Below are 14278 nucleotides of genomic sequence, written 5' to 3'. Positions count from 1 at the left end.
AATAAAAAGAAAATATTTTCAATAAATTAGTTTTGTCGTTGGTTTCTGACATTAGGTACACGCATTGACAACATATTTCTCAAGTCTCCAACTATGATAAACGTACAAAACGTAATTCATTGTGCCCATTCTGTTCGCTTTAGACTGTGGTGAAACTGGATACACGCTTTAACAGGTTTATCATCAACGACGTCTTTTTACGTCATATTCACTTTACGCTGAACCTCGTTGAGATTTATGTATCTATGTTATGTGTCCGTATGTTTTGTATGCAGTATTATGAAGTTGGCAGTGGTTCCTTTTAGTACATTTGATAAATTGCTGCCTTGTAAGAACGTTGTATCATGTTAGTCCGTTTTTGGTCAGACCACTGATATATGTCGACAGTGAACATGTTAATACGGGTTTATGGCCAAGCTTACAATTTTATTTAGCTATCGCGCGAAGAAAAATGTACAGTTCGCCTCTTTTGTCCTAAGCCTCGCACTGTGGAGGCTTTTGCCATTTTAGCCGGTCAAAATTAAAAGCAATTGTATATCGAATTTTTTCTACAAAATATGGTTGAATATAATAATACATATTCATACTCAGTTATAAAATATATTATAAATAAATATTAAATATTGTTAATTATATATACACATAAAAAATGTATATTTATATAGAGTGAATTATATTATATATCATGAACGTAAAAAATGACAATATTAATATTATAAATAATAAGACATTGTGACTAACCAGAACTAACAAATAACAATCAATTACATAATATATAATACATCAATAAATATTCAGTATAGGAGGACCGGGTCGGGATCGGGTGTCGAACGCTGTATGTTACAGTATAGAAACAATTCTCTAAAAAAATGATGGGTATGTTGAGGCAAGATATTTTTTGTATAATAAAAAGAAATCTTTGGTGAATAAGGTAGTGCTTGAAACAAGGCCTGATCTCGCCCTACAACATATCAAAATCATTCGTGAAGTATTATACTTATAAGCACTATCATTGCTTATTAATAATGCATAAATATGAATAATTAAAGAAAAATGGATAATAAAACGATCATGTATTATTTCAAGTACAACATATACTTACAGGCAAAGCATTCACCCTGGTAAAAAATGTACACGCTGTTTTTAGAATACACAAAAATATTTCAAAGAATTAAAAGAGCAAATCGTGCGTAACGAAAACCTCGAACTTTCAACAAAGGCCAAGAGCTCGAACGAATAAAAAAAAATCTATTGGTATCTTATTTCTTATGTATTCAACTATCTTAGGGAACAAATAATGTTCAATTTAAGCGCAATTTTAGTAATTGACTTTTAATCGACTAAAACGGCGAAAGTGCCCACAGTGCTTTGTTCTGACCTCTTCACCTCGGTCCTTCCAAATAATAGTAGCCGAGCCTCCGTGTCCTTGGGATTCGGTAAACATAAACAGTCGTCACCGCGCAAAAACGAAGTAACGATGCCAATGTTCGTATATACAGTGCGTTAAATACTCACGTGAACCAAGCCGGCTTATTGCTCAAAAGTGAAGAGGGGCAAGGGGAAATGTCCACTCGCAACTCTTGGCCCGATAGTAATGGCGGGATTAGTTTCGGTGCGTCTTTGTTGCTGGCCGAGCTGCGAGCTGAGGTGGAGCGTGCGACCGAATCCCCTTGCCCCTCTTCACTTTTGAGCCTTCGGCCGACTTACCTCACGTCAGTAGCGCACTATACATCTCACTTCATCGCATTCCATATCGCTCGCGTTCTTTGTTGAGCGAAGAACAAACATACATAAATATCGAAACTGAGCCGCCATAACTACCGGATCGAGCGCGCAAGTTGGACGTGTCTCCCCTTGTCTCCCTGCCCGCTCGAGCGAGCGAGCTCAGGACAAAAAAAGGCGAACTGTATTTTAATCTTGTAACAAGCTATAAAATGTATAAACCACGAAAATGTATTTAAAAAACGCTACACTGTACTTTTCGAAAAAAACGAAATCTGGTTGAAAACTTCCCCTTGAGAGAGTGCATTAGCTTTTTGGTTGTTTAATCCTGGAATAGGCGATAAGCTTGGAAAAACGTTACGATGTTGTTGAAAGCATCGATCAAAGTTATTTAATTCAGAGATTATCAAAGCTGAATATACTGTATTCGTATTAACGCGTTTTATTACTTATTCAGTAATAAAATTATTCTCGTCGATTGAAACGTTCCCCCTCGTCAAAGCGACATTAAATGTCTAATTAATAAAATTCCTAGAGCATAGCTCTTCTCAAAAACGAAATTGCGGTTTAAATACATTAGTAAAAGACTTAAAATAACACGGATACTGGAAGTTCCAAATTTAACGAACAGTGGATATTTTTAAATAATTTCACTTTTAAATAACCTGCGAAACTTTGGACATCACTTTTCGATTAACTCAATGAAATGATCACAATTTATCATTGTTCGTTGGTTACATTTAAAATGCTTTTATCCGTAAATCTGTAGTATTTTGTGTTTACGTTGGGTAGTTACTTTTTTGTATTAGTAGCGGCCATCTTCACTTTTCTGGTTGATCTTTTCACACGAAAACGTCTGTTCGTTCTATAATTAGTTTTACTTGATCCCATTTCTTGCAAGGAATCGCCTCCTCTTAAAGATCGAATCAGAATGGTGATTGCCCGAGTTTAAGTGAACCGAGCCAAAAATGTGTTTAAATTGTTATGCCTACCAGTTTGATCATTTATTAACCATTCAATCGAACTGCCACGAATTTTGTTATGCTGTTCCGCTGAACCGTAGTCGAAACCACTTTACGCCGTAGAAATATACACGTTCAATGCAAAGGTAGTTATTCCTAAACAACTTTACCTGTTATACAATCACAACACGTGCGTCTACTCCACCGACAAGTCGACAACGACCATCATGCAAGCTCGAAACCGAGATTCAACGGTCTTTGTGAATATCTCACGATCGTGCCGTATAAATATATATATATAATTGTTGCATGTTCTCAAAACTTTGCAGAACAACCGTTCTAAACTTCAAAAGTGTCCTGTTGATCCTACACCTTTTGTAAAAAGACTTCATCAACCGATTTCCGCCTCGATCGAGGAACCACGCGAAACAACTACCCAATCGAATTGAAATAGCAATATCAAAACTCAGTCTAAGTGCATGCTGAAAAAACATTGGACTCTAATCCCGAGTATCTTCACCAAGATTTCGACTGTCATCGAAATTATTCATTCATCCTTCTAATGCAAATCCTTTCCTTCGATACAAGGACAATATCTACACTTTCTTTAGTGTATGTACCTTCTACCAGTACTTTTACCCAGATCTCGAAATTTCCTCTACCTGCAAATAATACAATGCTGCCTGTACGATGCAATTACTTCAATATATATCCTCCAATCTCTGCTATTATTCATAATCAAATTGCATCCTCTAAAATCTTCCTTCCTCGTGCAGCTAAGACGCCCGCCAGAAACTTCTCTACAATGCATCCTAGAAGAACCACTAGAGCAGGCATAACTTCCCCAGAATTCCTACAATACTGATTCCGTAAGAAGATTTCGCATACACGATGCCATTGGACCCCAAGAATGGTTGTCCAAGTTGAGAGCACATTTTCGTGTGGCTCGTCGATCGAGGTGACAGCAACTGTCATGACATTCCTCTTTTCATTCGCACCGGCGTCATTCACCGAAGAGAGGAACGCTTGCAGCGGTTTTTCCCCGCGTTTCGCCAATACGCCGTTGAAATTTCAGTCCGAGGCTAGCGTGCTCCTCGAGGGGGACGCTAGGGCGCGGATCGCGGGCCCGGCGAGAAACTTGCGGCACGACGTGCAACGCAAGATTTCAAGGCTCCGGCAGGACCGCGCCTCCTCGGAAGCGTTCCCATGCAGCGCCAGTAGCGTCGAGAGCCTTCCCAGCGGAAGCGGTTCCAGCACGCAAGCACTCGTACGTGCGGGGAGCAATCATAGCTCGATATCCTGCGAGGACAGAGATGCCATCAGCCCGACCGCCATCGGACCCGTGCTATGCAGGGCCAGAGCACTAGTCGACTACACGCCCAGCCCGTACGATAAAGAGGCGTTGAAGTTCAAGGTTTGTTTTACGACTCCTCCCTCCGCTCGAGAATAGCAATTTTTCTTCTCAGCCGGTTCACGGAAATTGCAATTACATAATTCTTTGTACTACAGGTATTTCTATCCCCTTAACCTGTTAACTGTGGAATTTAGTTTAAAAAATCTCTCGTTTAGCGCGCGATAAAATAAAAAGATGAAGTGTGAACTCGTCAAACGCAGTTAATTGGTTAAGAACAAACGTCGACTTATTGGCGACATCAATAATATAATCAAGCAAGGAAACATCAATCTCCAGGCATTTTCCGTATTATCTTTCATCTATTTATTTACTTTTTTGAATTTATGTTATGGTCACATTAGCAATAAAATTACTAGTGACCACCAACTGTTGGGTATATGGTCAGTTAGTAATAATTAATGAAACAGTAGTAAATGTATTGCGAAGGGTTAACTTGAAATCTTTGTGTTCATTATTAACACGTTGCGGTCGAATGCCGTTGCAATGACGACTTCGAGCTTCGACATCCAAAATTGAAAGCTACAAATGAACAACTGAATTATTCGAATAACGAGAAATTGATATATGATTGTCTTTTTCCTAGTATTCAAGACTTAGCTGCATAATTCCACCTTTTGTGGAATTAAAAAATGTTGAACACTCTCATTGATAAAGTGTTAACGCTTCGAGTCATTTAACTCCCTACGTGAAACGAATCCTCGCAACGCAACGCGTTCCGTTAAGAAAACCAAAGAACGTTCGTTCTCTATAAATCAGCATTTACTTTCTCCATTTCCCTACATCCTCGTTCATTAAACTATAACACGTGAAACTAGCGTGTGCAAGAATCGAATTCGTGAAAGCTCGTGTTTCCCATATTCACTTCCCGATAATAATTTTCTAGGTGAACGAGACAGACGCGCGCCGCGATATATTGAAAAGAACCGTTCACCAGTCTGAGATTTAATTTCTCGGTGTGTCTTCCTATTCTGCGGAACTATTCGTCGCGAATCCAGCCACGTTTATAAAGGAGGCACACCGCGCGCAACTGCCGTCGCGTTGTGTATCACGTTCAATTTGTGAAATTGCATGGTAGAAGTGTCGTTAAGGACATCGCCGCGTCGGAAGTATCAGGCAAATTGCAGCGTGGTTTTTGTTGCAGAAGGGAGACATTATCGACGTGGTACAAATGAACAAGAGCGGTCTGTGGAAGGGTATCTTACACAACAGGATAGGCCACTTCAAGTTCATAAACGTTGAGATACTGAACGACAGGGTTCCAAGGCGTGGAGAACCCGACGGGCGGGGGAAGTGGGGCCAGAGGTACAGACAGAAGCCCGGTTCCGTTCAAGAGCTCTTGCAGAGAATGAATCTTCAGGTAGAGAGCAATATCTTGCTACGACTCGAACAAACTGATTCCCATTTGCATTGCTTCGAATGCAAAGCAGGGAGTCCGCTTTTATACGGTTCTTCCTTCTTTTTTTTTTGCTCTTCTTTTTTCCTCTCATCTTATTTTCTTTGCTTTTCTTTGCTTCTCTTTTCTCTCTTTCCTCTTTATCCGCCGGCCCCCTTTCTTTTCACGCGCACACCTCCCCCGTCGCACATATCTTTTATATCGCGTATAAATCACAGTTACATCATAAATCGCGGCGAGTTCCTTTCTCGTCAACTCTTTTTCACCTTCGCTCGGCCTCGTTTTCCCTTTTTGTTTAGCGATATTCGAATCAATCCCATTGATACTCGAACTCGGCGCGTTATAAGAACTTACGACGCGATTGCTGCGCTCTTTCGAGCGATTTTCCTTTGAGGCGACTCGTTTAACTCTCGCAAAACGCGATCGATTTCATTTTTTCGCCCGTATACGTGGCACGCGATCGATGGATTTCGTTTAAGTCCGATTTACTAGTTGACGCGTCGTACGAGATGTAAATTAGCCGTTAGGTCATATATTTAATGACGAATAATTTACTCCGTTGCTTTACAAGAGAAACTGGTAGTAAAGTTTCATCAATATAAGATGGAAAGCAAATATAAAATTTGTATTGATATATTTATGAGTAGAAAATGTAAAGACCACAGATAAGGTAGTAGACTATACGTACAATAGCATCGATCGAAGGCGATAGTTCGCTCGAACCGGGGAGAAAAAGACGATTGTAACGTAAAATCGAATAATGCATCTTCGCAGGAACATATTCCCGTGTTTGTCTTGAACGGGTACGAGGATCTGGAACTCTTCCGAGAAATAGAGCCTGCGGATCTCGATTATCTGCGTATACATCAGCCGGAGCATCGCGCGAAGATACTCACCGCTGTACAATTACTGCACGATCTTCAATGTAAGTTACCACATTTACAATAGATCCCTAAATTCCTCCGATTACTCGAATCGTTATCAACGTTAAATTCATCCGTCATAATCAACTGTAGCTGATCTTTCAATGACGAGCTCTTATATTTTCGTGTACATAAAATTACATAGTATAGAACGCAACGAATAGAATAATTTTTCAATTAGAAAGAAAATTCAATTATCGAACCAAATAAATAACCGCGGTAGTAAGTTTGAATATCTACAAGTATAAGTAGTGTTAATGGCTAAAAAAAGAATCGTGGTTTTTAATCCCTTGCGAAAAGTTTCAACCCAACGCAGTGGAAAGAAGGAATGGAAAAAACACTAAACGCAAGGAGTGAACACTAGATTTACGGTCAACCCATCAGTTTAGCGAACACCAATTTTCACGAGCATTATTGAACAAAATATTTCCTCCATTCTGGTTGACGCAGTGATATAAACACATATCCCAACCCTCCATCTTGAGTCACTAATTTCTAATAAAAAGATCCATACGAACAAACCCCTACCGTTCTAGAAACAACGTATTAATATCCCACGCCAGGAACCATTGCATTAGCGTATAACAGCAGCAATTACCGCACAACAAATGTCCGTAAATCTAGTGTTAAGACGACTAGCGAACGTCGCTACAACGTCGATGTGTTGTTCTGTCCCCGACAGCCGGCAGCGAGGGCGATTTAGCGTCGAGCTCGGAGGGCGACGAGGTCAGTCGGCTGGTGTTAACCTCGGGCCAGACGTCCGGCCACTGCTCACCGTTTAATCGCCGCCAGTTCCCCCGGGACTCCGGTTGCTATGACGCTCACAAGAATCCGACCGGCCGGCGGACCGTGAGCCCGGAATCGACGGGCGCCAAGTTGTCCAGGGAGAACAATCTCGACGCGAGCACCGCTGCGAAGAGCGTGGGCGGCGCGGGCGGCGAGGGAAGCGGCGGGTCCGACAGCAAGGACGATTTCCATCCGAACATACCCATCGCGGGGAACGCGGCCGCGCAGAAGGACGGCCACTTCGACAAGTCGCCGTTGCTGCGCGCGGGCAACATCCGCTACATCGCGAAGAGAGGCAACTTCGGCGAGTCCGTGGTGATCGAGGACGATGGCGGCCAGAAGTTGGGCAACATGGTGAAGTACGTGGTGGGCAGCGGCGACATGGGCCTCGAGGGCGCCGGATCTGTCACCGGCCTCGGCCAGCGGGGCTGCGTCAGCGAGAAGTCCAGCGACTCTGGCGTTAGCTCTTCCAGTATCAGCTCAGCGCCACCACCCAGGGATAAGGCTCTTTCCAGCGTAGCCTCGGACTCACCCACTAAGAACTTCGGCAACTTCAACAGATCTTCGCCCACCTCGCAGCCGGCCAACAGCAAAGGTCAAACCGACGACGCCAATTATCCGTGATAAGCGACGCGGCCTGCGTTCGACGAAGTCCCTGGAAGCACTTCCACTCCTCACCTTGCTTCCCAGCGTCGCGCACGTCCGAATTTCTCGTGAGGCGTCCTCGTACGGTTCCGTAGGTTCGTGACACGCCATTCCGCGGCTCGTTAGCGCGCGAGGTCGACGGGATTCGGTTCCGCTATATCGCAGGTACTCTATATTTAGCAGGGTATAGTCTTCGGATTCGACGCGGAGTTGCGGAGGCTGAACGAAATTCATGGAAGGGTCTTTTCGGCAGGATTTTTCGATTTTCCAGAGCACCGAGCTGAATCAGCGAACGCACGGTTCTGGAGTTCCCCGCGATCGACCGGCAATATGGGAAGACGCGAAATCGACGAGGATCGGGTAAACGCGAACATAATAGATTCTTTTGAACGGAGGGAACGGCGAATTTCTTTGATGTGTGGCTCAGCGAGTAGTGCAGCGCTACGATCGTTTGGGAACAGTCCACACGCGGCGTTAGATACACGTGGAAGCGGAAGTGCCGGCGTGGATTGAGTTTTCCTTTGGAATCCGATGCAAATTTACGCAACGCAAGATACTTGATTCAGTTTTCTTCCTTCTTAAAATGTATGTCCGAAGAGGTATGAAGTTGGATAATAAGCGACACGACTGTTCACGGCTGAACGTAAATAGTTTAAAGGATTCAGCATCTAATGTACCAATGTACCAAGTTTGAGGTTCGTTCAAATCTTTCGAAGTGGAAGGTCGTGTTTCACGGAAAAGTTAGATTGAGAATTCCGTATTTCGCAGATTTACACAAATGTCACGGGGAAGCGAGATCCGTAGCCGGCCGATACTTTCGTCGATCGCTGCGTATGATGATCTCCCGTTACATTCGTGTCTTGAGTCCGAGCACGACTGCCCACGCTCGACAGATCCTGTAAATATCGCGGAACAGGGGTTTCGTTTGCTTTAATTTCACCTCATATAATAGTGAATCGTATCTTAAAATACATCGGATCGAAAGAAATAACGAGGTGCCTTGGTACCCTTTGTTGCCTTAACGATCCTTTCTCCTCGTTACTCTATAATCAAAGGTCCATGCCTGTGCTACCGTTTTTTTTCCGCCGAGGACTACCGGCTTCATTTCTCCCACCTCGATACCAACCTCATGCCAAGGGGCGGGGGAATGTACTTCATTATTCTCGTTCTGAATTTTTCAAACTCCCACGCGCAGAAAGGAGATACAACGGAAAAGGGGGGCGAGGTGTAAGAAGCAAAATTTAAGCAGTTTTAACGAGGAGAGCGAGCAAAGTTTCTCGCTGTTCATGCGCGCGCGCGCCGCCCCGTAAACGGCACGAATTTCGGCGGTGCGGGTTCTCGTTCAAGCAACGAGTTAAAAAAAAAAAATAACAGAAAAAAGAGTCAAATAATCCCCGTGTCGCCGCTGATCGTTTCGCGATCTTGTCTATCGTTTACAACGCTCGACTAATTAATAATAACATAAAAAAATTATTATAATAATCGTAATCATAATCGTAATCATAATCATAATAACAATAATAACAATAACGATAATGATAATAACAACAACAATAGTAACGTTAACGATAATAATCATAAGGAATATTATGTGATATAGTAGCAATATACACCCATTCTGATATATAGATAGATAAAGTAAAGGCCTGTAACGAGAAGAGAACTTCTTCGCAACAATTTACCGCGTTATGAGCCCGTAGGAGGATGAACGGTAGAACAAGAAGAAAAAAGCGCAAAGGTGACACGATTCGACAGTTACGATTTTGGTGTACAACGACGCTCGGTATACTTACACGACCAGTTTCGATCGATCGGGATCGATTGGGGGTCCCCGACCGATTAGGGGATGCACGAACACTTGCGACCGTTGGTGTAACGATGCCCGCAGACGGCCTGATTTCGTTCGATCGACGAAAAGGACTGATTTTTTGAATTAGCCACCAGGTTAGGTTAAAGACTGCCAAGCTTTTCTACGAGATCGAAAATTATTCAATCGTTAGGTACTTTAAGGCTCTTGCTACGTTTTATTCGATGTATACTGGTAATGAAGATACGTACGATGAGCGAGTCGAGCACTGACAAGTGCGGAATCTAGTTTGATAAGTGCGTGTTTCACGTAATGTCAGACTCTGGAGTACTCTTTTGTTATTAATAATATCGTAATTCCCATTCCCCACCCTGCCCCTCACCCTTATCCCGCATTAACATTCGAGTATACGCAAAGCTTGCAACAGAGTTGGATAAAATAGTGAAGCGAACGATCCACGTTAAGTTCAAAAGACTTCCTTTTTTACAGCTGTACCATCGACATGAAACAATTCTTGGTCCCTTTATCCAAATCAATTATATCACCGTTGAACTGCGAATCTTCACGTGACAGACTTTTCTATACCATTTTATAGAAACGAGAATCAGACATATCATTAATTTTTTCTAACGAAGGTTTTCAGAAGTACTTCATTAAATGTTCACTGTGGAATTCATTCTTTAATATTTCTTACTCATTCCTATCCTGTAAATGCATAAAACTCCGCAGTTTCATTATTATTCACTTAATTGTGCGCTCGGATAGTGGAACGTTTAATATAGAAATTGTTTCAATGAGCGATGCAGAAATATTATTATAAAACTTACCGTTTCAAGGTTTATCGGCGAAACGTAATATTCACGTAGACCACTGTTTCAATGGACAACCAGCTCACAGTTTTATACTCGGGTTAATTTTTAAGCTTAGGAACAAAATAGCGGACGGAGTCGCTTAGATGTTGGAATATTCGTTTCCCTATCCGAACAACAATTCTTCGCGGAAACTCTTTGTAATTCGCGTTTCGTTGGAGAAAAAAGATTGCACGAATTTGCATCACGCGATTGAAGTTCCGCAACGCTAATTTTCTTAGTTGCTAGAATCGTATATATAGTTTAAGCGACGCGGATCGTACGTGTACACCAAGCAATAGCGAAGAATTTTCATCACGAATTACTTGCAACTGGGCTGCGGATCTTTGTGTAAATTCAAATTTTGAAAAATGTAATTGAACCAATAGAACCACTGGTTTTGCTTAACAAATACTAAACATAGCACTACACTTCGGATTCTTTATATGTTTTTTCGAGTCGTACGCATTCTGTCTAATTTAACCCTTCACCTGCAATTCTCTTCCTACCACCTTCATCTTGCAATCTGGATCGTTTATATTTGTAACTGACTTTTGGTTGTTTCTTGCTTTTAAAAAATATCAAAAAATTCTAAGATGTTTATTAAAGTCTTTAATGTACAATTATTCTTTGATTCTTCTCTGAGATATCTATAAAAGTCTTTATTTTAATGAACAATCGTTCTTTGCAAAAATTCTGCACGAACAGAATTAGAGACAAACACTTAATAGAACTTCGAACAGGAAATTTGAATCTAAACATAAACGCCCCAGATTGCAAACGAAGGATTAAATTTCCCATAAATGCATAAAAATCTGCAGTCTATTTATAATGGATTACTATGTTCCACGGTCCCAGAAAAATCCCACCGTGAACTGTCAAACCGTCGACAGTCATTACTTTATCCAATTCTGTGACAGGACCCGATCGGTTTCATTGCGAATCCGCTTTATCATTTTCTTGTACCGTTCCACGCCCGATCCCCGAGAACGAGCAACAATTTTATCCTAGTACACGATCGACAATCCCCATCGTCGACGGGACGTCAGTTCTTCGACAAGATGGTTAAAACCTTGTACATGTGTATATTCATCGATGCCACGACCGACAACGTTGAAAGTTACAAAGTTTTTGTATGTACATAAAAGAACGACAAGCGCATAGGAACCTAATACGATGTTTTATATTGACCCGATCTTTGCCAAAACATTAGACTATATATATAGATATATACATACAAGAAAAACAAAAATCTAAGAATATACATAACGATTATTATAAATATATATATATATATATATATATATATATATATATATATATACATATATGTATATATATATATTACACCGTTGGATCTTATGTACATCTTTTGTATAGTGTAAAATGGTAGACGGATTTATGGTGAACGCGAACCGGAATCGGGAACGAGTACACGACGATTTGGGAAAAGAGGAAAACAAGAATGAAAGATAGCTAGAGAGAGAGAGAGAGTGTGTGTGTGTGTGTGTGTGCGTGTGTATGCGTAAGAGAGAAAGAGGGAGAAAGAGAGTGGATATGTGTGAGAGAGAAAGAGAAAGCAAAATAGAATAATGTTGATCGCGATTATCAAAATGACAAGCTGAAGCGCACCGAGCATTGCATTGCTTGTAAATAGGAAATGTAACCAGTTCGAGAGAGCGAGCCGATCATTATATCAAACGCAGCCGGAGACTGATACGAGCGAGGTGTTAGAGATTTTATAGAATTTAAGATGCATGTTTCAACCTTCATTATCATCGATTTTCACGAGATGGTAGACACTGAACGTTCCACCCTTGTTTGCCAGGCGAGTTTTCGTTCGCGATCTTTCGTACTGTTCACGGAGCGTTCACCGTGCGAGCGACGTAACGACTCGTTTTTCTTTTCCTTTTCTCCTTTCATCGACGGCTTGGCTCGGGATGACCCACGATCCGATCGACACAGGCTGCTTCCATTACTTACGATCCTCTCGCTAGGTCTTTCTTCGATACGTCGCGTAAACGTCACGTTCATTTTCGAGGCGCGTTTCTAGGCGATAAGGCGGAGCTCCGTTCACGTTGACGAAGGCCTGGCGCCTGATCGTCGACGGGTATCGATGCCCGAACAGTGACTGTACTCGAAAAAGTTCTCGGACAGTTTTAGCGAGATAAATTAGCGAAATGTTTATTATAATATACACGAATTACGATAAACGCTATAGCTTATCCGTTCCATCGAGAGTAACAATTATGTGTAGAAAATGGTTTCGAATTATGAGAGCGAAAAAGAGAGAGAGAGAGAGAGAGAAAAAGAGAGAAAGAGAGAGAGAGAGAGAGAGAGAGAGAGAGAGAGAGAGAGGGAGAGAGATTGATAGCGCGTAAATGTGGTATAAAGCCAGATAAAGAGACGAGAGAGGAGCGTGTGAAGAGAAATGTTAATTGATAACGAGTTTATAAAGAGTACGTATAGACACGATAGTGATTTTATTAGCTGGAAAAGTAAGCCGCATTCGATGTAAAACAAAAAAAAACGCAAGTCAGATTCATTCTAATGGTAGACAGAAGTAAAAGTTAATAATCAAACTGACACGCGGAAAGACCTTTGGGAAAGAGTATCGGGAAAGTCTACGTGATGTCTGGATTTTTGGTTTCGCGCGCGCGGCTGGTCTGTTTCCGTTCGAGTCGGTCGACTATTTTCTGACGGGATGACCTGCCGCGAGGTGATGTTACGAGGCATAGCGTCTAGAAGGTAGCTAAATCGCTAGTAAAACACGATTTAAGTAATCTACTTAGCGGTCTAGTCTATCTCTTCTTCCGATGTTTGCGATTCGACGCGAGACACGATTGTACATAAAATAAGAAAAGAGACAGAGAGAGCGAGCGAGCGAGAGAGAGCGAGAGAAAGAGAGAGCGATCGAGCGAGCGAGAGAGAGAGAGAGAGAGAGAGAGAGAGAGAGAGAGAGAGAGAGGAAGAAACAATGAAGAACAGAGCTAGAAAGCGGCGATCGCGTCAGCGCGCATCACCGTACATTTTTATAAGCTGATTTTGTATTTATTAATTAATTACGGGATTTACAGAGGTCACGAATTTTTTAATTCTTATCGTCTCTCGGTTCTCGTATGATTTTCAACGATAAGTGCTAATTTATTGACGGCGAAATAAAAATAAACGGCGAAAGAAATAATGACTGTTCTTTTCATAACCCTAGCCTTTAGCTGGTTTCCCGTTTCACGTTTCAGTGTTTCGTTTATTTATGAAATCATTTGATCGCCCATTAAAATTACTTCCGTCAGTCTGTGATGTAATGATTTAATCGTCGAGTAACCTGATGGAAACAATTTTCAATTTATTATTTTCTTAAACTTTAAAACATGGAGGCGGAGACAGGAAGACGGCAGAACTTTAGGATTCACTGCTGCAGTTTCGTGTGTAAGGTAAGCAATATAGAATACAATAAAAAGAACAATAAAAAGTCAAATGCATACGATTCTTTTATATTGATAAATTAACACGTTCTCTGACTATTTGTGACTACAATTTTGTATTTTTATGTAAAGCAAGTGAGATTGAAGTTGTAGATATTGTCAGTTTAAGTCAAGATGCATACATGACATTACATTTAGGGCATTATTCGATGATTCTTCTTAATTACAGTTGTTCAGGATTCTATTCGGAAGATACGTTAAATTTAATAAAATGTTATAAAACTAGAGATTTCATCGAAAAATCGTGGAGATTACGAGAATTTTTTACTACACCTAATATTTACACCTTATCA

At 41.4% G+C, this 14278-nt stretch overlaps 1 protein-coding gene across 6 annotated transcripts in view; it reads left to right on the top strand.

The window, feature by feature from the left end:
* Positions 1 to 13684, top strand: part of LOC116432885 (uncharacterized) — a 371135-nt gene extending 357451 nt beyond the window's left edge. For 4 of the 6 annotated variants that reach the window (XM_031990351.2, XM_031990350.2, XM_031990354.2 and 1 more), the window contains 4 exons: positions 3760 to 4098; positions 5240 to 5455; positions 6266 to 6416; positions 7097 to 13684. In XM_031990351.2, coding sequence (XP_031846211.1) covers positions 3760 to 4098; positions 5240 to 5455; positions 6266 to 6416; positions 7097 to 7824 — 1434 coding nt within the window. In that variant the 3' untranslated portion in view covers positions 7825 to 13684. The remainder of the gene's footprint in view (positions 1 to 3759; positions 4099 to 5239; positions 5456 to 6265; positions 6417 to 7096) is intronic. The other 2 variants (XR_012998157.1, XM_031990352.2) reach the window with 2 other exon arrangements.
* Positions 13685 to 14278: the final 594 nt, after the last annotated feature.

This window comes from Nomia melanderi, chromosome 3 (assembly GCF_051020985.1).
Source record: "Nomia melanderi isolate GNS246 chromosome 3, iyNomMela1, whole genome shotgun sequence".
NCBI classification, from domain to species: domain Eukaryota; kingdom Metazoa; phylum Arthropoda; class Insecta; order Hymenoptera; family Halictidae; genus Nomia; species Nomia melanderi.
This window is presented reverse-complemented; position numbering and strand designations above follow the sequence as displayed.